Source organism: Spinacia oleracea, chromosome 5 (genome assembly GCF_020520425.1).
Source record: "Spinacia oleracea cultivar Varoflay chromosome 5, BTI_SOV_V1, whole genome shotgun sequence".
Classification (NCBI taxonomy): domain Eukaryota; kingdom Viridiplantae; phylum Streptophyta; class Magnoliopsida; order Caryophyllales; family Amaranthaceae; genus Spinacia; species Spinacia oleracea.
In genome coordinates, this window is record NC_079491.1 from 95,248,862 (window position 1) to 95,273,815 (window position 24,954).

At 36.9% G+C, this 24,954-nt stretch overlaps 1 protein-coding gene across 1 annotated transcript; it reads left to right on the forward strand.

The window, feature by feature from the left end:
* Positions 1-20,765: 20,765 nt before the first annotated feature.
* LOC110791887 (uncharacterized) lies at positions 20,766-21,212 on the forward strand. Its single transcript, XM_021996658.2, has one exon. The coding sequence runs from the start codon at positions 20,766-20,768 to the stop codon at positions 21,210-21,212; it is 447 nt and encodes a 148-aa protein (XP_021852350.2).
* The last annotated feature ends 3,742 nt before the right edge of the window (positions 21,213-24,954 follow it).

A 24,954-nucleotide genomic window follows, 5' to 3' on the forward strand; every position in this document is an offset into this window, starting at 1 on the left:
AAGGTGCTTGAAAGGTTCAATATGGAAGACTCCAAGCGAGGCTACCTACCCATGTCTCAAGGAATGACTCTAAGCAATACTCAGTGCCCAAAAACACTTGATGAGCGTAGACGAATGAATGGGATTCCATATGCATCATTGATTGGTTTAATAATGTATTCTATGATATGTACACGCCAGGATGTTGCGTATGCACTCAGTGCTACCAGCAGATACCAGTCAGACCCAGGAGAGGCACATTGGACTGCTGCCAAGAACATTCTGAAGTACCTGAAAAGGCACAAAGATGATTTCCTAGTCTATGGTGGAGATGATGAATTAATTGTTAAAGGCTATACGGATGCAAGTATCCAAACCGACAAAGATGATTTCAGATCACAGTCTGGGTTTGTCTTCTGCCTCAACGGAGGTGCAGTATGCTGGAAAAGTGCTAAGCAAAGCACCATTGCGGATTCTACAACTGAAGCGGAGTACATTGCTGCACATGAAGCAGCAAAGGAAGCTATATGGCTAAGGAAATTCATAGGTGAACTTGGTGTAGTCCCCTCCATTAAAGGACCAATAACTCTATATTGTGATAATAATGGAGCTATTGCACAGGCAAAGGAGCCTAGACACCACCAGAGAGTCAAGCATGTACTTCGTAGATTTCACCTTCTACGAGAGTTCGTTGGAAGAAAAGAAGTCGAGATAAGCAAGATTGGAACTGATGACAACATCTCAGATCCATTAACTAAACCTCTGCCGCAGGCGAAGCACAACTCACACACTGCAGCTATGGGAATCTAGCATGTTGGAGAATGGCTTCGATGTCCTTATTTAATGTTTTAAAGTTTTAGAGTTTAATACTTTGTAAAACATTATTGGTTAACCATTCACATTAATGAATAGAAATTCATTTTTCCATTTAATTTGTGGTTTATTAAATGATGAGTCCCTTCAATTTGACGAAACATTCAAGATAGACTGTCAGGACCAGTCCTGTGACGAAGAAATGTCTATCAAGTAAACTTGAATGTCAAAAGTTGAAAATGGTCCCTGGTCGGAGTTTTCTATAAAGATGGACGCATAGAAAACGTTAGACGACTAGAATGCAAGATAACTAGTAGTTCTGGTTCTTGAACTATGTGGACATGGCAATGTCGCAATCATTTGCATAGATACTAACTTTGGGAAGACTAGTATCGGACAGACCTATGAAACTTTACTGTAAGAGATGAAAATCTGTCATAAGTAAATTTCATTAAAATTATTAGACACTAATCCTCAATACCTGAGTGATTTGAGATTACTTGTTTGAGAACTGCTTACTTTGACGTTGTCAACCGTCGCACCATAAAAGGAGGCTATAAAGGCAATGCTCGGGTAATCACCTATCAAACGAAGTCTAATCTCAAGATCGCAAGATTGGGATTGTCCTCCCATAAATCAGGATGAGATGCTGAAAGTTGTACAAGGCCACTCGGAGAGCTAGAAACTGTAAAATGCATGGCCGTGCTCAGATGAATCATAGGATATGATTATCTATTTATTTGATCAGTTGAACTCTGAAACCGAGAAACACCTCTGTACATAATAAGGATGACAACTCTTACCTTATGTTCAAGAGCAAGCATCGAGTGACAAAGGAATTAGGAAATGCACACTTGTCCTTAAGGACAAGTGGGAGACTGAAGGAAATAATGCCCTTGGTCCAAGTATGCATTTAATGATAAGTCCAATAAATGCGGTTCAATATTAATTATACAAGTTAATAATTCAGTGAGATCAAGTGAACTGTATGCCTAGCTAGAGGCCGCTTCAGTTCAAGTGGATTAATGATATTAATCCACAACTTACTCTTGACTGAACCCGTAGGGTCACACAAATAGTACGTAAACTGATCAAGTATTTAATGGCATTAAATACTCCATCTCTGGATATTCGGAATCGACGGATCTTGGTTTCAGTGGGAGATGAGATCGTCAAAGGCAAATAATGAATACTCCGGAAACGATGATATTGCTGGAAACGGAAATATGGATCGTATCGGAAATATAAATATTATCCAAGTCGTAGATGTTGCCGGAAACGGAAACATGGTACGTATCGGAAAATATTATCGGAAATGGAAACATTGCCGGAATCTGAAATATTGCCGGAAACGGAAATAGTCGGAATCGAAAATATTATCGGAGTCGGAAAATAATTCCGGAAACGGAAATATTAAATATTCGTTCGAAACGGAAATTAATTCCGGAATCGGAAATGTTAAATATTGTTCGTATCGGAAATGAATTCCGGAATCCGGAAATTAATCGGAAGCGCGTCGTACGAATTAGCATCGGTCGAGCTTGCTAGACGAAGGCCCAACGCGAAGCCAGGCCCACGTCCAGCAAGCCTAGCGCGCCTCACAAACAGCCCAAGGCCACGCCAGGCCCAGGGCAAGGCCAGGCCCAGCGCACGCCTAGGCTGCGAGCACAATGGCAGCTTCGTGGGCTTTGTGTATGCGCGGGCATGGCCTGCGCGCATGCGGGTCATGCTCGTGTGTGTTTGTGCTTACGTACGAAACCTAAAACATGTAGGATTCGTTTAAAGATTAATTTCCTATATCTACTAGAAAAATTAATTAATAGAGGTTTAATTAAATTCAGATTAATTAATTCGTTTCCTAGTAGGATTCCAATACCTTTTCCATACCCTATAAATAAATGATCAATGCTCACAATTAATAACGAGTTTTCCAAGTATTCAAGAGAGTTTTAGGCATAAAATTCAGTCACTTATTTGCTTCATAATAACCGATAATACATAGTACCTTTGGGGCAATTCTAGTTAATTAAACCTAAGGCGGATCCGGACGTGCTGTGGACTTTCTACGGAGGGACGACACTTGGAGGCCTAAAGACTTGTTCTTGTTCGGTTCGGGCACAGCAAGGGAGGGCACGCTACAAAGAGTATGCATCCTAAATTATGCTAATTGTTATGTGGCAATTAATTTGGATTCCTGGCTTTAATGGTTTTTCCGCATGATTTATATTCAGTTATATGTATCATAACCTAACATGGGTGAAGGCGGAAGACGTACCCCTTAACAAGAGGACGAAGTCTATGGCGGTGTCAATGGCGTCGAGCATGGGAAGGTTTGTTGAGTTCGACGAGTCAGACCCGATAGGCTGGAGTAAATACATGCGAATCAGGGTGGACTTGAAGCTTGATAAACCATTGCGTAGAGGTATGCGAATTGGGTTGGGGAATGGAAGTAAATGGGTGAAGTTTAAATATGAGAAGTTGATGGATTCCTGTTGCTTGGGGGCTACTTGGATGTGGCTTTCAGCAGTGCCTAGTGTATGATGGCATGACTCCGGTAGAAGAGCTCCCTTATGGCAAGGGCTTAAGGGGTCTCCCACAAAAAAGAGGAGAGTTATGGACACAAAGAGAAAAGAGGAGAATGAAGTGTGCCAAACGTTTAAGGGCAGCCTGCGAGAGTCAAAGGTTAAGACAAAGCTTAGTTATGTAAAGGGGGGCAGGGATTAGAGGTTAGTTGTGGAGAGATAGTTAGTAGGAGGACAATGATGGTAAATGAAAACCCCATTGTGGGTGAAATGTCGGAGCCAGGTGGTGTAATCCAAGGAGCCGAATTAGACAAAGGGGGGAGAACATGGAACGTTTTTTGAAGAGGGGAAGGATTCACCTACTCGTACGAAAACGTCTATTATCAATAGGGACAAGGGGCCACTCTATGACACTATTGTGCTTGATACTCATGACAACACAAATCTCACTACTATTTCTGCTATGATTGGTGGTGAAACGAGAATGTTACTAAATCTAATGCTTCATCGGCAGAGATTGGTAAAGACTAGTCCTGGCGGTCACAATGAATATTTTAAGCTACAACTGTCGGGGGCTTGGCAATCACCGAGTAGTTGGTAGGCTAAACAAGTTGCTAAGGAAGGAGGGTTTGGAGTTGGTCTTTTTGATGGAGACAAAGAGGAGTGTTGTTGAGATGGTGAGTGTGAACACAAAACTTCAATTTCCCAATACGTACTTTGTTGACTCTGTAGGTCATGCTGGGGGACTAGGGTTATTGTGGTCGGATATTGTAGAAGTTATAATAATGTCTGCGTCTGTTCATTACATTGATTGTTCAGTGAAGGGTTTGTTTGGTGATGATGAGTGGCGTTTTACGGGGTTTTATGTTTCTTAGAGATTTGAAGGGAAGGGCTAATCTCCCGTGGTTGGTTCTCGGGGACTTTAACAAGATTTTGTTTGATTGTAAGAAGAAAGGTGGACCTGCTAGGTTGCAACGGGAGATGAATGACTTCGGAGAAGCCCTCAATGACTTGGGGTATGGGGGTGAACCATGGTGGAACAAACAAGTTGTGCGAGACGATGTGATGGGGCGACTGGATAGGGGTGTGGCAAATTTGTAGTGGATAGATTTGTTCCCATATTTGACAGTTCATCACCTTAATAGGGATAAATCTGATCATGTCCCGTTGAAGGTGGGTGTTGCACCCAGGAGCCATAGCACTAGGAAGAAGAAGAAGAAGAAAATGTTTTGTTTTGAGGTTGTGTGGTTGACCTCCTCGGAGTGTGCAAATCTGGTAAGAGATGCTTGGGTTGATGGGAGTTCTACAGGTAGTACAGGGGGTGTGCTTGATAAAATAAAAAATGTAGTGTGGCCCTTGGAAAATGGAACAGGAAGGAGTTTGGCAATATTAACTTCAAAGTTAAAGAAGCGCGTCGTCGATTAGAAGTTCTAGACATGAGTTGTCCTATTGAAGAGATGGTGAGGGACAGGAAAAGTGCATGTAATGAGCTAGATGATTTGTTACTCAAGTAGGAAACTACGTGGAGGCAACGGTCTAGAGTAGCCAGTTTGAGTGAAGGGGACCATAACACTAAACTTTTCCATATGAACGCCACTAGTAGGAGGAGAAGGAACTTTATTAGGGGTGTAAGTAAGGAAGATGATGAGTGGGTGAGTGAGCACAAGGCTATTTTGGAGGCGGAAGTAGACTACTTCCAACATCTATTTACCTCTATAAGCCCACACCAAATAAATGTTGCACTTTTCGGGCTTGAAGCCAGAGTTTTTGAAGCTATGAATATGGAGTTAATACGTCCCTTTGACCCGGGTGAGGTACAAGCTGCCATTTTTCAAATGAACCCAAGCAAGGGTCCAGGGCCAGACGGAATGAATGAAATTTTTTATCAGAAACACTAGCATATTATAGGGAAAGACATATTTGAATATGTTATCTCCGTAGTAAATAGTGTTCGGGAAATAGCTGAGATTGATTCCACTCACATTGTATTAATACCCAAAGTTAAAAACCCGACCTCTATGACATAATATAGGCCGATCAGTTTGTGCAATGTGATTTATAAAATCATCTCTACGACGTTGGCGAATATACTCAAGGGGATCCTGCCTGATACTATCACGTTGAGTTAGAGAGCTTTCACCCCGGGAAGATTGATTGCAGATAATAACATTGTTGCGTACGAAACTTTTCATTATATGAACATCAGTTGTGCAGGAAGGAATAGTTTTATGGCGGTAAAGCTAGATATGAGCAAGGCATGCGAAAGGGTGGAATGGGTTTTTCTTGAGAAGGTGATGCGTAAGATGATATTTGTGGATAAATGGATTTAAATGGTGATGAAAGGTGTTACGTTGGTATCTCATGATGTGGTGATAAATGGGGAACCCTCGGATTTCTTCTCACCGGGTAGGGGCCTCAGACAAGGCGACCCTATGTCATCGTATCATTTTATAATATGTGTGGAGGTGTTCTCTAATATAATTTAAATGGAGGTGAACAGGAGATCATTGCAGGATGTACGAGTGTGTAGGCGAGCCCCAAAAATCTGTCATTTACTCTTTGCAGACGATAGTATTATCTTCTGTAGGGCAGATGCAAGGGATGTTTGTGATATAAAGAGAGTACTCCAACTGTACGGGGGGGGGGGGGGGGTCGGGGCAGGAGATAAAATTTAGTAAGTTTGATGTATCCTTGAGTTCAAATGTGCCGCGAGAAAAGAAGGTGGAATTGGCTAGTTTGTCAGGTATAAACTTGGTTGAGCTTCATGGGAAATGTCTTGGCATGCCCACATGGGTTAGAAAATCAAAATCCCAAGCCTTTGCTTCTTTGAAGGAACGGGTATGGAAAAGGATCAAAGGGTGGAAACAAAAACTCTAATCGTTTGCGGGTAGAGAAGTCCTCTTAAAGGTTGTAGGCCAAGCGGTGCCTACCTATTTGATGATCTTGTTTAAATTACCCATAGGTTTTTGCCTCGACATTCAAAGGATGATGGTACGGTTTCGATGGGGATGTAAGGAAGATGAACGTAAGGTGTAGTAGGTCTCGTGGGACAAAATGTGCGGTCCAAACTTGCAAGGTTAGATGGGCTTTAGACGAGTGATGGACTTTAATGATTCTATGCTTGCAAAACAAGGATGGAGGCTAATGCAAAATCCTGACCTCTTGGCAGCACAACTCTCGAAGGCTCGCTATTTTTCAAACACGAGCTTCATGAATGCTAGAGTGGGGTATAGACCGAGCTATGTTTGGAGAAGCATTTAGAGCATTAGATGGGTTCTAGAGAAGGGATGTAAATGGATTGTGGGTAACGGGAAGTCAATTAACATTTGGAGCGACCCATGGCTTGATCGACTGTCATACTGCCGTGTAATTTCCACACGCAAGCCTGACTTCAGAATTGAGGTATTAGCAGACTTACTAGACCATGGAGGAAGATGGAATAAGGAGTTACTCCGTACAAAATTTATTCAGTTCAAAGCTGAAGAAGTAATGAGTATTCCTGCACCGTCTAAGGATATTGATGATATTTTGTATGGGGCTTCTCAAAATCTGGTGAGTATTCGGTAAAAATAGGTTACCAATTTATTAATTTCTATAAGAACTTGCTGATTAGGGGTCCAAGTTCTTCACGAGAATCTGTTTTGTAGAAGCAATTATGGAAGATTAATGTCCATCCTAAAAAAAGATTGTTTCTGTGGAGGTTATGCGGCAAGGCCTTTCCTACAAGCAAGGGCTTCCACCACCGTATTGAGAGTATGTCCCCTATGTGTACTCGTTGTGGGCTGGAGGAAGAAGATGAGATTCATGCAATGTGGAGGTGTCACTTTTCCTCTAGAGTGTGGGAGGCAATAATAGTTGACAATCTAGAGGGGTGCCCAACTTTGGGAGTGTTTCCGATTGGTTTGGCTAGTGTGTGAACACTCTCAGTAGAAGTGAGATGGAGCTTGTGGCTCTGGTGGCGTGGTCGTTGTGGAAAGAGAGAAACAATGTGCTCCATGGTTGCTTGCCCTGTCACCCAACCAAGGTAGAAGCTGATGCTATGTCTATGCTCAATCATTCAGAAAGGCTAAGGAGGTGTGCAGTGTGTAGGGAAATACAATTAAATACATATTAACGCAGTGGAATAATCCCCAAAGCCAGGAAGCATGTATAAATTACAGATCAAGCAAACTTACGTTTGTAGCGTGTTTTCCCTAGATTCAGCGTATCACGAACACGAACAAGAACTCCAAATGTCGTTCCTCTACTTGGTTCACCGATACGTTCAGATCCGTCTTGAGATCAATAGCTTAGACATCATTCAAGATATTTTTGCTTTTAGGGTAGAACAATTCTAATGGAGGCACGGAGAGTTTAGGGTTTCTCTTGCCTTAGGTTAGAGTCTGATTTTTGCATTAGGTTAGGAAAAACATGTAGATTAGGTTATTATAATAACCTAAATAGTAAGCCAAGCCAACCGGCCAAGCACAAGGCTCAACCGGCCAGCAAGGCCCATGAGCACGCTGACACGCATAAGCGCACAACACTGTAGCGCATGGGCTTGGGCCGACATTGCTGTTGCTGCTGTGGCTTCCTTGCGCGCGCGCATAGCCGAGGCAGCAAGGCCATGGGCCCTTGCTCCTTGTGCTTTGCTCATGGGCTTGCCTTCGTGTTTGCTTCATTTAATTATCATCCGATAATTTATTTATCGTTTCGTACTTGACGATCCATTATCGTACAATACGATTATTCGTTTTGCCTAGCTTACGAATATAGGCAATCACGATATACGATTTCACGATCTAATGTTAAATCGTATAATTATGTTTTCCGAACTAGTTTCCTGAAAAGCTATTAAATGAATTTCCAATTCATTTAATTCGATGATCTGTTACATGCCAATGGTGTGACCTTATAGGTTCAGTCAATAGTAAGTTGTGAGCCTAATATAGATTAAAACTCACTGTCGGAAGCATTTCTCCAGCTAGCTGTTCCGATCACTTGATCTTACTGAATTAATTGTTTGTAATTAATCTGAACCTTGGTATTAGACTAATGCACCTTGGGTGAAGGACATATTTCCTTCAGTCTCACACTTGTCATTCAGACAAGTATGCATTCCGATTCCTTTGTTCTTTGTGTTACTTACTGTACATAAGGTAAGATCCAAGTCATCCTTATTAGGTCCAAAAGTGTTTCTCGAATTACTGAATTCAACTGTTAAACTTTTACAGAAGGTTAAGCCTTAACCATTCTGAGCGTGGCCATGCATTTTCACAGTATCTAACTCTTCGAGAGGCCTTGTACAACAACAACACCATATTCTATCAAAGATAGGAGGACAATCCCTTCTTGTAACTTACGAAAAACTTACTCTGATTCATAGTACGCCTAATAACTGCTTTTATCTACAACAACAAAATAAGATTTTAATTAGCGGCGCTGCTAAAAGAATGACATCGCTTTTAAAAAGCGTTGTCATTATTACCTCATTTAGTTTAAATTAATTAATAGCGTGTAACTAAAAAGCGCTGTTGTTTAAGTGCATTTTTTAATTTTTGTCGGGCACTTTTTAATTTTAATTTTTAATTATTAAATACCTGTAATAAAATATAAAAACATTTTAGAGCCTACAAGAGTAATCAAATTGAATATATATATATATATATATATATATATATATATATATATATATATATATATATATATATATATATATATATATATATATATATATATATATATATATATATATATATATATATATATATATATATATATATATAAGATCCAACTTCATTTCTATCATATCAAATAAACCTCTCCATGTCTCGTGCATAACTTAAAATCATATATGCCTAAATACATAGTAGAATAAAAACACACTAGAAAACATAAAGAAGTATCCTTGTCATATAGTACTTCTTTTAATTTCAAACCAATAAAATAAAATTAAAACGTTCTAGAGAAATTCTAGTCGAAAAACATAATTAATACATCACGATATTCACACGAGAAGAACATGACGCGTCCATTGAGCTCTGACTTCATCAATTTGTCCTTGATCATAATTCGGAACATTGTAATCATGAAAGTACTACAAAATGAGAAAATTAACATAATTAGTTACAATGCATATAATAATGTCTAGGCTTAATTGAACAAAGAAAGATACATACATCTTCAAATATTCGAGTTTGCTTATGGTCGATGATCTCTTTCATGAATCTCATGACATAATATCCAAAATCCATGACATTATTTTGCCAAGGACACTATACAAGAAAAACAAGATCAATTATTTATGGATACTTATAAACAAATAAAAACCGTAATAAACAAAACCATAATTATAATAAAAATTTCATGTAATAAAAATTGTAATAAACATAATCATAATTTGTATCTGCGACTCAAATCACATAAAATTCAAAGATCATGCCAACGAGTAAAAGCATTATCACCCAAAGCAAGCAATAAAAAATAATAGCAAATGAAGGAAACTTAAAACTCCTTGTTCTACATAAGCATAGGCAAAAAAACAAGAGAGACTACCTGGCATATCAAGGTAGTCTCTTATTTAGTTCTCCGCCACCTACAGACCTACTTGTATATCTCAGATAGTTCCAACATCTATGAACTGCCCACAAGAAATTTCAGTTCAAACAGTGAGCTTGAGAACTATTTGAAAATTTGTTGCTATATTACCCCATCCCAAAAAAGGCCTTCTTCTTTTGCCGATCATTGCTAAAAAAACCCAAATTTTCTGTTTTCTACTCTTAAATGTTACTTAAAACTTCTTGACTTATGGGAGCAGTTCCAATTTAGATATACGAAGTATTAGTCATAAAAATAGAGGCGACTTCTTTGATCCATAAACTTAAGGATCGACTTTACTAAACATGAACATCATAAAATAGAAGAATCTTGATGGATTTATTAGGTCCTTACTTTCCCTACATGAAGTTCAATGCAACTAGTTTCGAATCCATTAAAAAAGCAGAGTTATGTATAAATGACTTCCTGAGGTTACAGGCCTACAACTAATCTATTATTGATCACTAGGACCCTACAATATGTGATTCTGCTTAATAGAGCTTGCTTTCAGCCCTCTTTTCCATTGTAGAGATGGGAAATGAGAAGGTTTACATACCTGTGAATAGCAATCTATTGCAGTCTTAAAATCATTATCACGCATGATCGCGGTTTTCTTCTCTGGTATAATGGGAGTCTCTGGCACATCATGAGCAGCTCCTCTTCACACCAGTCCAGGTATGTTGGGTCAATACAATACTTGGAAGCCCGGACAATGGGATGAGCCACAACCACCCCTCAAATACCAGCTGGTGGATAGCGGCAATAAGAAACACCTCTTTAGCCAACTCCAGGGTGTGAATCATGGGGAACATGAAAGTAAAATCCCTTCCATCCTATTATTGTCTCATTACATAATCATCAGCAGACACGTAATCATTAAAACCAACTGACAAGTGATAGAGCAACATGCTTTGCCAATCATGAGGTACCATAAGAGATATAATAAGATTTGAGCTAAGAAGTAAACTGGAGTAAACAAAGCCTCTAATAGCGAGATATAAATGAAAGGTTACGGTAGTAAACTTACTTGGATCGGGCTGTTGAAAGTTGGAGACTGCTTGATCATAACAAGGCAAAATGCAATTAATCCAGCAGCTAAGACTATTTACCTATGACATTACCCTTCCACTTTGGATCAGCGAAATCCATGTCTACAAAGACAACGAAAAAAAATAACATATAATCAGATCAGAACAACCTAAATATTATATACTTCATCACCCCAATCTGCATACCTTTTAGACTAGCATCATGTAAATCATGACATTATGTACATGCGAGAAAAGCACCACAAAATCATTATACTCTAAAAAACACAACTGATTCAGCTTACAAAACAGGTTAAACGAGATCCAACATTCCTCGGTAAATGCAAGAAAAAACAGAAATCAGCTTTCTGTTACGTTTACATACTACCCTTCTCTTTTCTTTCAATACAACTACTAACATAACTAATTTCTAGAGGCCGGTTAGCTTAGTTCGTTAAAGTCTCGGGAGGTGGTACCTTGATCGATTATTGGTGTTCTTCATGGCTCCTTATACACCAAAACAAAAAACTAACATAAACAAAATTTGAACAAAATAAAATGGATGATGAAAGAAAAACAACCTGCAACTGGCAAAGATCTACCGCTTCTCGATTGATTTCGCACTCTGGTTAACCCGAGCATTTGAGGAACCACAACTTCAACCAATAATATACAAAAACAACAATCAACACAGTTTAATCATCTGCAAAATTCACATTATCAATCATCACATGACAAATTATTAGCATCCAAGTTTAAGTGTCCTTCTAAGACCCTGCTTAAAGTCGTGACATACGCTTTTAGAATGAGGATCATTGCACACTTACTTGGAAATCATCTATCAGACCAAGGAAATTTTCTTACTTGGATTTTAAATAGACAATGGGATCATTCTAGTCAAATTTTCTTAACTTTCTATTGAATCTTTTAGGCAAAACACCAGCCAATACACAATCAAGTGAAGAGCAGGAATCTCATGTCAGGTCATAACAATGTAACATAGCTAACTTGGTTGAAGCTGGTGTAAACTGAATGCAAATTGAATCATTAAAACCTGTGACTGACAACCTGAAATAAACGACTAACTCAATGCTCTTTGTGAACTACTCTGTAAATCATAAATTTCCCTGCCTTGCTTGGTTCTGTCATTATGTGTTGATTCACAGCTTCACTGGTAATAAGTCATGCCCTTGTTTTGCTAAATTGTAACCACTCAACAATAAACGAAGCAATTGCAACAACAATAACAACGATTTAAGTCCTGATTCCTAAAACAATATTTCTAAATTTAAAGAATCATAAAGTTTCTAACATTCACATAATCAGAAAGATCTAATGACCCCAACATCCAATATCACTAGGTGATAAACAATCATATCAAATTGCTAATAAAACTAGCAAATTTACAATTAAAAATCCTGAAAAACGCAATTGAATTGCTAATTTAGAACACACTCACAATTGATAATTCAACCACACACAGCCGGGAAATATGTCCACCAGAAATACGTTGCCGCCCAGAAACATTCGCCGGAGAAGAATTGAAAGTACGAAAAACTGTGGATTTGGATTGAAGTGAACTCTGTAATTTTGGATTAGGGAAATTTCGGTTTGAGTCAAGTTGGATCGGATTGAATTTGATTGGGAACTCGATCTTCACTGTGGAAGTCGTGGTAGGACAAAGGAAGGAAGATGGAGAACGTGGGAAAGAAATTTTGGCGGTGCCTGATCGTCAGGGGTTTTGATTCTTTAATTTGGCTTTGGCCTTCTTTTCTTTCTATTATTTTATAAATTACTATACCTATTAATCATAGCGTTTAAAGAAAAGCGTTGTATTATATTAAGTAGAAATTAAGATTGCTTTTTTTAATAGCAATATAAAATAAAGTGTTGTTATTTCATATAAATAATAGCTCTTTTTGATAAGTGCTATTAATTAGGCACTGTTAATTAATGTTTTTGTTGTAGAGTCTCCTTTTACAGTGCGACGTTTAGCGAGCATTAAAGCGAACTAATTCTCAAACAAGCAGCCATAAATACTCAGGTTCTGAGGAATAGGTTCCAATCACCATCAATGAGAACTACTTATGACATGACTTTAATATTTTAAAGTGTTCTCATGGTCAATCCGATACAAGATCCAATAAGTATCTATGCAAATGATTTCTGACATCCAGTCCATCTAGTTCAAGAAACAAAACTATAAGTCAACTTGCAATCTAATCTTCATTAGTCATTGGTCGTCCAACCTTTCAATGACATGGACTAGGGATCCTTTTGTGATTCAATATTCAAGTTCACTTATGGGTGTTTCTTTGTCAAAGAATCCATCTTGGCATCCCATTTGAATGGTTTGAATCACTTGGACTTCATCATTTAATACTAAACCAAGATTAAATGAAATATGAAATATAATTTCATAAATGATAAATTTTTAAACCAAATGCTTATCAATCTGTGGGTCTCTAACCCAAAATCAAGCATTTAATGTTTTACAGATATAGGCCTTTCACCCAATACTTAAAACATTCATGGAAATCAAACTTGATTTAATTTCTGCATAGGAGTGTTGTATCTCATTCAATGCAGAGGTTTAGTTTATCATACTTTGCTATTCTTAGCATCTTTTCTATCGAAAGCCTTTCGATGTAAGATGAAAAGATCTTTGAATATGTTTATAGAATGATCTAGTCTTTCATTGCTGTTTAGAATGATAATCACATTTAAAATAATCATTATATGGACTTAATCATATGGGTTGAGAGTCTCTTTGGAGTCTCTCAATTGTGTTTGATTTAGTAATTACTTTTACAGAATTCAAATAACGCTTTAGATCCTATCCAATAGATCTTTAACCTAGTATGTTCTAAGTTTCGCCATGGTTCTAATATTGACAAATACTTTCAAATCTAACCATTTAGAATTTGAATGTCATTTTCAATAGAGAGATATGTATCTCATATATAGAACCAATAAACATGACTTAGCTCCCACTAAAATCCTCATCTACAAGATGATCCATATTTTCATAAAGCTATGATTGCTCAATAGCCTTGTTGAAAAATATGGTCCAATTCCCACTTGCATGCTTTAATCTACGAATAGATTTCTTAAGCCTGCTCTTTTATCTAGCATTCAAAACTTTTACATTGTTTGACGTACACAATTCCTTTCTACAAGTCCAATTGAGAAAGGTGTTTCGTTTTCCAATTGCCATATTGCCATATGCAATGGTTGCTAGATTTATCCAAAATAGTTCAAGCATTCCGACTTGGTGAGAAAGATATCAACAGTATCACCGCCGTGAAGTTGTTTATAATCTTTAACCACCAATCTAGCTTTTCTTTTGTATGTGCATACAAAATCATCTTTGTATGTTTTGAAAACATGTTTGCGACCAATGGCAGTGAACCCTTTATGCAAATCAATGTTGTATGTTTAGAAAACATGTTTGCAACTAATGGGAGTGAACCATTTATGCAAACCAACCAAATCATGGATTTGATTCTTTAAGATGAAGATACTTCGGATAAAATGGCCTCAAACCATTTTATATGGCCTCGAACCTTAATAATGTTTCTGATGGCCTTAAACCATACTTGGGAATTTTAATTCGTCGTAGCCAACCTGTAAGTCGTATATTTTTGAAGAGCTTCCAAAGTCTTCATAGTTTTCATTCCTCAAGATATCTATGTATCTATCTTGGTTGAATTCTATTCCTTTGACGATTTACCTAGGTATTGAACATCAAACTTTACTGTTCATAAAGACATTTCTGAAGTCCTTTGAGTATTAGGATTCTCTTGAAGCACTTCTAAAGTCTTCCTGAAGCTCTTCCAAAGGCTTCTAAGTACGGAGCTTTTCCAAAGACTCCTAAGTATCCTACATTTATTTGTTGCTTGACTCGAAGTTCTTTTGAGGTCACTCCGAGGTCATTTTTCTCCCAGTTGCCTTTTTGGAAATATGATGGTTTCCTAAAAGACAATATCTAGAGCAACAACCATATGTTCTCAGATTTGTGGTAGAATCAATACCTTTTGTTTCTATGAGTCTCTCATAAAGAAACATATATCTATTCTTGAGTTTGTTTAATGTAAATACTAACTCCCACTGGGTTTGACAACCCTAGATATATATGTACTTAGAAGATGTGCTGAACCGAAGTTCAATCCTTATGACATCTTATCCTCAGCTTTGAAAACTTTGTTTAGTGTGATAGTCACTTGAGAGTATCATTTAGAAACTATATAGGAAAATAGTTGTGATTATCGTTAATCGAATAGATTCCGATTTCTCCATTTGGACATACCATATTCTTCTGGAGCTTCGATTCTCATAATGCCATATAAACAATCTAGATAATCTTTCTTGGCTCATGCAAACATCACCTTGACCCAGCCTAGATGTTCCAAGATTCTTGCCAAGTTGATTTTATACCCTTTTGTGAATCGCATTGAAGCATTTCACATCTTTTACCTTGAGTAAATATAGCCATATTTTCTCAAATTCTTGTGAAATAGGTAAGTCATAAAATCCATCTTTGGTTTATGAACGTAATTGTCTAGAACCTTCTAACAATAATGGTCCATGTATATTTCATGTTCAACAAGTAAGACCCACGTGTCTTAAATTAATCAACTTTCAAAAATCCATGCCATGGAATCTTAGAAGAATGTTGTCTTGTTGATATGGTCGTATGACATTGCCAAAGATATGTGGAACATAAATCAAAATATTTGATTTGAACCTTTTGAAGTTTGAGTGTGAAGAGATTTGTTTTCTTATTAATCAATCATATGACTCAACCCTTAAATGACCATTTCATTCAAATAAACACTCAACGAATGTTTTTGTTTACTTTGAATGTGAGTCTTTCTGTTGTCCAAACAAAAATTGTTTATGATGATTAACTAGTTAGTGTCCCGGGGGATGCCCCGGAGTATTGCATATAGTTTGATTTTTTTTATTCATTTCCAATTTACTTATAAATTTCTTTATATATGCAATTTGAGAATAATATGAATTTCATGCGGTTTAAGAATAAAATTGGTTATCCAACTATTGTTGAACTAAATTTTTGAGTAATTTTTCATTTGTATAAAACTTCACTTTTTGTAATACTTTAATTACAACTTATAAAAAAATTAAATTACAATTGTATATTAAGTTACAAAATATATTTTAGAGAAAAAAAACACATTTGATTGGCTAAAAGCCAGTGCAACATAATTTTTATCCTATTCTTTTCTTTATTAATGTCATGGTTTTATGTTTGATCTAAATAAATTTCTAGAATAAATATATGTTTTGATTAGTAAAAGAATAGAAATTAAGAAAAAAAATTGTTATCATTAATTGTTACTCAAATACAAAAATTTGGGCATTAAATTTTTTATATGACTTTTCTCCTTTTTATTTGTTTTAGAGTCACAAGTTGTATTGTTGGAGTGATGGATAAAACTTAGGATTAGTATATAAGAGGTCACGGGTTCAAGGATGAGTAGCAACATTTTTTATGTGAGGACACAATAAACAATCATGTGTGCATGTGACGTGGCGCTACAATGCCATGTCACTTGCCAAGTCATTGTGACCCGTGGAGAAATATCATGGATTACCTTGGAGATTTGATAATATATATAGATGGAACATAATGCCATTAATTTCTAGCCTTTAGAAGGACTTTAAAACTAACATGATGACCCTACAGCTAATGTAGCACGACTTTGCTTCATTTCCCACTTGTAGTCAATAACCAGACTTAATTCCCGGAGTTTGAGTTCTTAACAAGAGTTAGAGCCTCAAGAGGTAATCTAATACCATAGGAGTTTATTTGCTAAGTCGTTTCTCTTTAACACAAACTTTTAGGTAGAAATTGAATCTTGAATTCATTTCTTTTGTTCTCGTTTCCAATCCTTTCTAGCACGTTTTATTATAGTCCAAAAGATTTTACTCTTTGCTTGATCTTCTTACTTTGTTACGCCTACAAAGTCCCTTTCTTTTATTCACTTTGAATGACCACATCCAATGAGTCTAGTTCATTTATTGAATCAAAAGAAAATTGGTTGTTACCCTTTGGTTATACATGAGCCTTTAACTCAATACTTCATTATTCCAAAACTACCCAGTATTCTGAATACATGAGGTCCAATTGGTCTACCATTCAAATTTTAGTTTGAAAACAACCATGAAGATCACTATAAGAAAATATAATTCAAGATACTCTCTCATTCTTCTTTTCTTTGAGAATCTCTCTCAAAATTAGTTAATCGATCGAGGAAATATCGCAGTTCTATTATCCGAACACAATAAAGTTGAAGATTTACGATTCTACAAAATAAACTAGCAAAGAAAATATTTATCATACGTTAATAACTTGAATAAAAACATTCACGCAATGATTAAAGCTATTAAACATTTCATTCATACAAAAATAAAACATGGTCCATAGTGAATGAAACGTTTCCAAGACCCTAAAAGTCATAAATCCTTAAGCAGCTTTGGCATGTCTTAAGTCTTTTAAGATTCTAGGTAAGCAAAACCAATTGCTAGTAATCTCCAAATTACTCTTGGTAAATAAATTAATACCATAATTTATCCCATTGCCACAACATATGCCATTGTTGTTTGAGTTACAACCACAATCAACGTGTTCCTTTGGGATACCTTATCATCTAATTCAACTAAAATAGCACCTCACTTTGGCGGAAACCTACTATCTTAGGTCCTTAGATTTTTGTAAGTGCTTTATTTGGAATGCAATTATAAACTCAATATTACTTTGGACCTAGTTGTTTCTATGTCGGTTGATTACTTAGTGAACTAAATCATAATAAAACATACAAACAACGCATTCATGCATAATATACATATACCAATATATAAAAGCATCAAAAATTTGGTGAACTAGTATGGCCCAAAAACTTGGTCTTGAAGCATCCAATCTTTCCTTCACCTTGTTAGCTTGGCATCGTCTTGAGCTTCATTCAAAAGCTAACTTAAAGTTCTAAATTTCCTAGAAATACTTGAAATAATTAAATAATTACATCAAAATTTCAATGGTACGCAGACCATATTCAAAACTTTACATTCAAAGATAAAACGGTACGCAGACCGTATTTAACTATCCTAGATTGGCCATACTAGTCACCTTGAATACCTGTAATACATAAAATATATTCTATGCATTCATCCATTCGTATCCTAAAACGAATGGCCCAAATAAATATGCAAGTATTTACATGAATTATTTAAAAATCACGTTCACATAAAACGCGTCCTAAAAGATTAATCGATTCCGAATTATTAATCCTTACAATTATTCTAATCAAAATTTAATTTAATTTAAATAATGGTGCCCTATGAAAATAATTAAAATTAGTTATTTCATTTAATTTCATTAAATGACTCCCACTGAAACAAATATTTTAATTTGGATAAATTAATTTTAAATATTTAATTAAACTCACGGCCCCACCCAAGTTAAATAAAATAAATAAATAAAAGTCCACTGTTAGCCATTTCATGCAAAAATTAAATTTAAAGCCCAAACGAAGCAAAATAGCCAATTCGTGCAACACGCGCTAGGCTTGCGCCCAGCCCAACATCGCCTAGTGCATTGCGTGCCATACGAGGCTTCGAGGAGCATCGCCCCTGCCACGTAAAGCACAGGGCACAGTGCACATCACCGCAGCCATGATGCTGCCGCTTGCTGCTTTGCTCGTCACTGCTCGCAAGCCAAGGCCAACTTTGATGCCTTGCTTGCTCGCTGCTTCGTCGCTGAGCCAAGGCACAGTTGCTGCCTTGCTTGCTGCTTCGGCCAGAGCGCGCTGGCACGCCCAGCTCGCTTGTTGGCTGCCTCGCGTTGCTGCGCCAAGCTACGGGGGGAGGGGGGGGCAGCGCGCATGGGCTACGCCCAGCCACACGCACCGCACACTCATGTTCTGCGCCTTTGGCTTATGCCATACGAGCCAATTAATCAAAAAAATAATTTTTAATTTCACTGAATTTTATTTGCATGAGTTATTTTTCTTGAAATTAACAAAATTAATCGTTTTATTTTCAAAAAATTACAAAGTTGGTAATTTAATTAATTTTCCAACAATCCAATTTTGAGAAATTTATTAAAAGCTAACAACATTCAAATTTAACGAACGATCTATATCAACCAAAATTTGAACATATTTGATAATCCAATCCAAAATTTTAAATCGTTCTAAACATTTAAATTTCAGATTTTTATCAATTTGGTTTAAGTGATGATTAAAATTAACGAATCTAATCAAAATTTTAATCCAATAATTTAAAAAAAAGCTTCCACTTATCATGAAATTATATTCCCTTTCCCAATTAAACAAATTTCCAGATCTAAATTATTTTTAAAATCAATTTACGATTTAAAATCACCAATTTAGGAAAAAATAAATTTTGGGTTTATACTTAACATTTATGGCCGAAAGTTTTACCATAATTTTAAAATATACCCAATAACAGTAGGGAAAATTTTCAATTAATTATGAGTAGTTTAGGTAGAACAATTAATTGAAAAACTTTTCAAAATTGTTAATTTAATTCATTAATTAACAAAAACGCCCAAAAACTCAAACTTCGGGGACTGTTTTTGCAATTCTGTTCTCATGAGTTGATCTTAAAACTCTGTTTTCAATCAGATTAGGGTCAGAAAGATCGAATTTCCGACAATTTTTGAATTCAGAACATATTCTACGATCTATCCAATAATCCAGAAATATTTCGTAAATTCATGAAACAATTCAGAAAAAATCGACAACACCAAACACATATTAACATGCCAAAAAGTAATTAAAATACATGTTGCTCATGATACCACTGTAGGGGAATACAGTTAAATACATATTAACGCAGCGGAATAATCCCCAAAGCTAGGAAGCATGTATAAAGTACAGATCAAGCAAACTTACGTTTATAGCGTGTTTTCCCTAGATTCAGCATATCACGAACACGAACAAGAACTCCAAATGCCGTTCCTCTACTTGGTTCACCGACACGTTCAAATCCGTCTTGAGATCAATAGCTTAGACATCATTCAAGATATTTTTGCTTTTATGGAAGAACAATTCTAATGGAGGCACAAAGAGTTTAGGGTTTCTCTTGCCTTAGGTTAGAATATGATTTTTGCATTAGGTTAGGAAAAACAAGTAGATTAGGTTATTATAATAACCTATCTACTAATCCAAGCCAACCGACCAAGCACAAGGCTCAAACAGCCAGCGAGGCCCATGAGCACGCTGACATGCATAAGCGCACAACACTGCAGCGCATGGGCTTGGGCCGACGTTGATACTGCTGTTGTGGCTTCCTTGCGCGCGCGCACAACCAAGGCAGCAAGGCCATGGGCCCTTGCTCCTTGTGCTTTTCTTGTGGGCTTGCCTTTGTGTTTGCTTCATTTAATTATCATCCGATAATTTATTTATCGTTTCGTACTTGACGATCCATTGTCGTACGATACGATTATTCGTTTGGCCTAGCTTACGAATATACGCAATCACGATATACGATTTCACGATCCAATGTTAAATCGTATAATTATGTTTTCCGAACTAATTTCCCGAAAAGCTATTAAATGAATTTCCGATTCATTTAATCCGATGAACTGTTACATGCCAATGGTGTGACCTTATAGGTTCAGTCAAGAGTAAGCTGTGAGCCTAATATAGATTAGAACTCACAAATCGGAAGCATTGCTCCAGCTAGCTGTTCCGATCACTTGATCTTACTGAATTAATTGTTCGTAATTAATCTGAACCTTGGTATTAGACTAATGCACCTTGGGTGAAGGACATATTTCCTTCATAGTGGGGTTGCAAGGATGGGGGAGAGAAGTAGGAGACAGAGGGAGAACACATCTTGGTGCCCACCTACTGAAGGCACTGTAAAAATCAATGTTGATGCTGCTATTTATGGAGATGATGGGGCTAGTCTAGGGGTGGTAATAAGGAATCATACGGGTGGGGTGATCAGAGTAGGAGTGCGCCTAGTTCGAAGTAAATGGAATGTGGTTATAGCAGAAGCTAAGGCCATGGTTTTTGGCCTGCAATTGGCATCACAGTGCAATTCATCGTCGATTATAAATGAGAGTGATTGCTTAGAGGTAATAAAAAAGATGAAGGAGCGTGACTTGGGTTGTTCACAGTTAGGGATGATTCTTAGAGAAGTTGATAAGCTTGCTAGTTTATTTAACAATGGTTTGTTTTCTCATGTATTTAGAGAGACTAATGAAGCAGCCCATACCATGGCCCGTATTCAACCTTTATAGTACTCGACTAGCGTGTGGGTAGGGGTATGTGTTAGGTTATGATACATAAAAAGCATATATATTTCATGCGGAAAAACCATAAAACCAGGAATCCAAATTAATTGCCACATAACAATTAGCATAATTTAGGATGCATACATTTGTAGCGTGCCCTCCCTAGCTGCTCCAGAACCGAACAAGAACAAGTTTAGGACTCCAAGTGCAGTCCCTCCGTAGATAGTCCACAGCACGTTTGGATCCGCCTTAGATTTAATTGACTAGAATTCAACCTAAGGTTTTAAGTTTATTCGAACATAATTGTGACAAATTATTATCTTAGTTTTAACCTTAAAACTATATGAATACTTGAATTGGAGTGATTATAAATTCTGAATGCCATCACCTATTTATAGGTTGGAATAATGGAATTAGAAGTCTACTAGGTTTCAATTAATCTAATCCTATTAGAATTAGACATTAATTAAAACTAATAAGTTATTGTTTAATTAAACAACTAACTCTAGTAACTTTAGGTAAATTAATCTTTATCTAATCCTAATCGCTTAAGGATTCGATGCATGCACGAAATCAACGCACACACGCATGCACAGCCCACAAGGGGCGTTGGGCGCGCGCGCGGAGCAGGCTCGGCCCACAGCGCTGCTCGCAGCCCAATGCTTGGGCGCGCCAGTTGCCTTGCGCGCTAGGCTTGGCCTTGCATGCTGCTTGGCTGGGCCTGCGTGCCTTGGCTTGCTGCTGCGTTGCCTTGCGCGCATGGGCTTGCTAGGCGCAGGCCTGGCTTCGTGCTGGGCCTTGCGTCTAGCAAGCTCGTCTGATGTTTATTCGTACGACGCGCTTCCGATTAATTTTCCGATTCCGGAATTCATTTCCGATTTGAACAATATTTAATATTTCCGATTCCGGAATTAATTTCCGTTTCGAACAAATATTTAATATTTCCAATTCCGGAATTATTTTCCGATTACGGAAATATTTCCATTTCCAATTATATTTTCCGATACGTACCATGTTTCCGTTTCCGGCAACATCTACGACTTGGGTAATATTTATATTTCCGATACGACCCATATTTCCGTTTCCGGAGTATTCATAATTTGCCTTTTGACGATTTCAGCTCCCACTGGAACCGAGATCCGTCGATTCCGAATATCCATAAATGGAGTATTTAATTCCTTTAAATACTTGATCCGTTCATGTACTATTTGTGTAACCCTACGGGTTCAGTCAAGAGTGAGCTGTGGATTAATATTATTAATTCCACTTGAACTGAAGCGGCCTCTAGCTAGGCATACAGTTCACTTGATCTCACTGAATTATTAACTTGTATAATTAATTAATATTGAACCGCATTTATTAGACTTATCATTGAATGCATACTTGGACCAAGGGCATTATTTCCTTCAGTCTCCCACTTGTCTTTAGGGACAAGTGTGCATTGCCTAATTCCTTTGTCGCTTGATGCTTGCTCATGAACATAAGGTAAGAGTTGTCATCCTTATTATGTCCAGAGGTGTTTCTCGGTTTCAGAGTTTAACTGATCAAATAAACAGATAATCATAGCCTATGATTCATCTGAGCACGGCCATGCATTTTACAGTTTCTAGCTCTCCGAGTGGCCTTGTACAACTTTCAGCTACTCATCCCGATTTATGGGAGGACAATCCCAATCTTGCGATCTTGAGATCAGACTTCGTTTGATAGGTGATAACCCGAGCGTTGCCGTTATGGCCTCCTTTTACGGTGCGACGGTGACAACGTCAAAGTAACCAGTTCTCAAACAAGTAATCTTAAATCACTCAGGTATTGAGGATTAGTGTCTAATAATTTTAATGAAATTTACTTTGACAGATTTTCATCTCTTACAGTAAAGTTTCATAGGTCTGTCTGATACTAGTCTTCCCAAAGTAAGTATCTATGCAAATGATTGCGACATTGCCATGTCCACATAGTTCAAGAAATAGAACTACTAGTCATCTTGCAATCCAGTCGTCTAGCATTTTCTATGCGTCCATCTTTATAGAAAACTTCGACCAGGGACCTTTGTCAACTTTTGACATTCAAGTTCACTTGATAGACATTTCTTAGTCACAGGACTGGTCCTGACAGTCTATCTTGAATACATCGTCAAATTGAAGGGACTCATCATTTAATACTAAACCAAGATTAAATGGAATATGAAAAACATTTCATATATGATAAATCTTCAACCCTAATGTTTTACAACCATGGGCCTCAAACCCATCTTTAAAACAGTGCATGGAATTTCAAAGCTATGCTTGATTTCCAGTGCTACAATGTGAGTGTTGCTTCTCACTTGTTGCATAGGTTTAGTTATCATGCTTTGCCAATCTTAATATCCCTTTCATCGAATGTCTTTCGAGATAGGATGATAAGATCTTTTGAGTTTGTTTATTATGTGATCTAGTCTTTCTTGCTACAATAGTGGTTCTACGCATTTTGCAATGAAAGACCATTAAGCCAGCAGACATGTGATCCACCCAAGTTCAGAGAAGAACTCTTTAACGTAAACAACCCTATTTTATTGCTTCTTAGGCAATAAGTACTTTTACTTAGTGATGCTTTGTTTGGATTTACTTATCCAAGCAGTTCACAGATATGTGGAAGACTTTTCCAACTATATCTTAGAACATAGAAATTAATGTTTAATTTCCCACGCAACAACCCATGGTCTCTAATCCATGTTGCCATTTCAAAACACGATGCTCTATAGCTCGTCCTTGCCAATGGTTAAATCCAAAGGGATCTTGCTTGATCCTTTTCCAGTGTTTATGCTTGTAGCATCAATATTTAGCATATTTTTATTTCCTTGAATCAAGAACTACTCCTATGTACCTTTCCAAGTACCATAAGTTTTTTCTTGATCTCAATCTAGTTGATCTTTACTTAGATCAATAAATATTGGTATATGTTCGTCATGCCTAAAGCCATACGATACATTTTTGGCGATCCTTATATTATATCATACATGATAAATTCTTTTGCAGAATAATTCCCAATTGAATTCTATTTATGTAACTTTAGCTCACCTAGTTTCAGTAGATACTAAATCCAGCTAAATTCTTTGACATATAATATAGGTGAAGAATCTCATTAGATTCTTTGATGTTTAACATAGTAAATGCTTATACATAGTTCAAACATTCTTTACTTAGATTTATTCACATGGGTCGAATATCTCCAATGGAGTCTTTCGTGTTTGATTTAGTAAATGCCATTACTTAATCCAAAACAATATTCTAAGATCTTTGTAAGTAGATCTTAGTACCCAGTATGCACTAGTTTCTCCTTGGTCCATCATTGATGAATAATTTCAAATCTAAGTCATTAGCATTTGATTGTTATTTCACAATAGAGAGATATGTGTGTGATACACATAGGGCTAATTGAGTTTTACGTACTCCCACTAAACTTCTTATATATCCATAGAATCATGTACATTTTATGAAACTAAAATACTTATTAGCTTCACTAAAAGACAATTTCAATTCCCAATTGCTTGCTTAAATATGTACTTAGATTTCATAAGCTAGCTTTCCTTTTCAAGCATTTATTTGGATCCACAAATCCTATGACATACTATGTACATAGTTTCTTCCAACATTTGATTGAGGAAGATGTATTGTCATCCAATTTCCATATGTACCAATATGCAATCATTGCTTGATTTATAGACTTGAGCATTACGATTTTGCATGAGGTTTCAACACAATCCACACTGTGA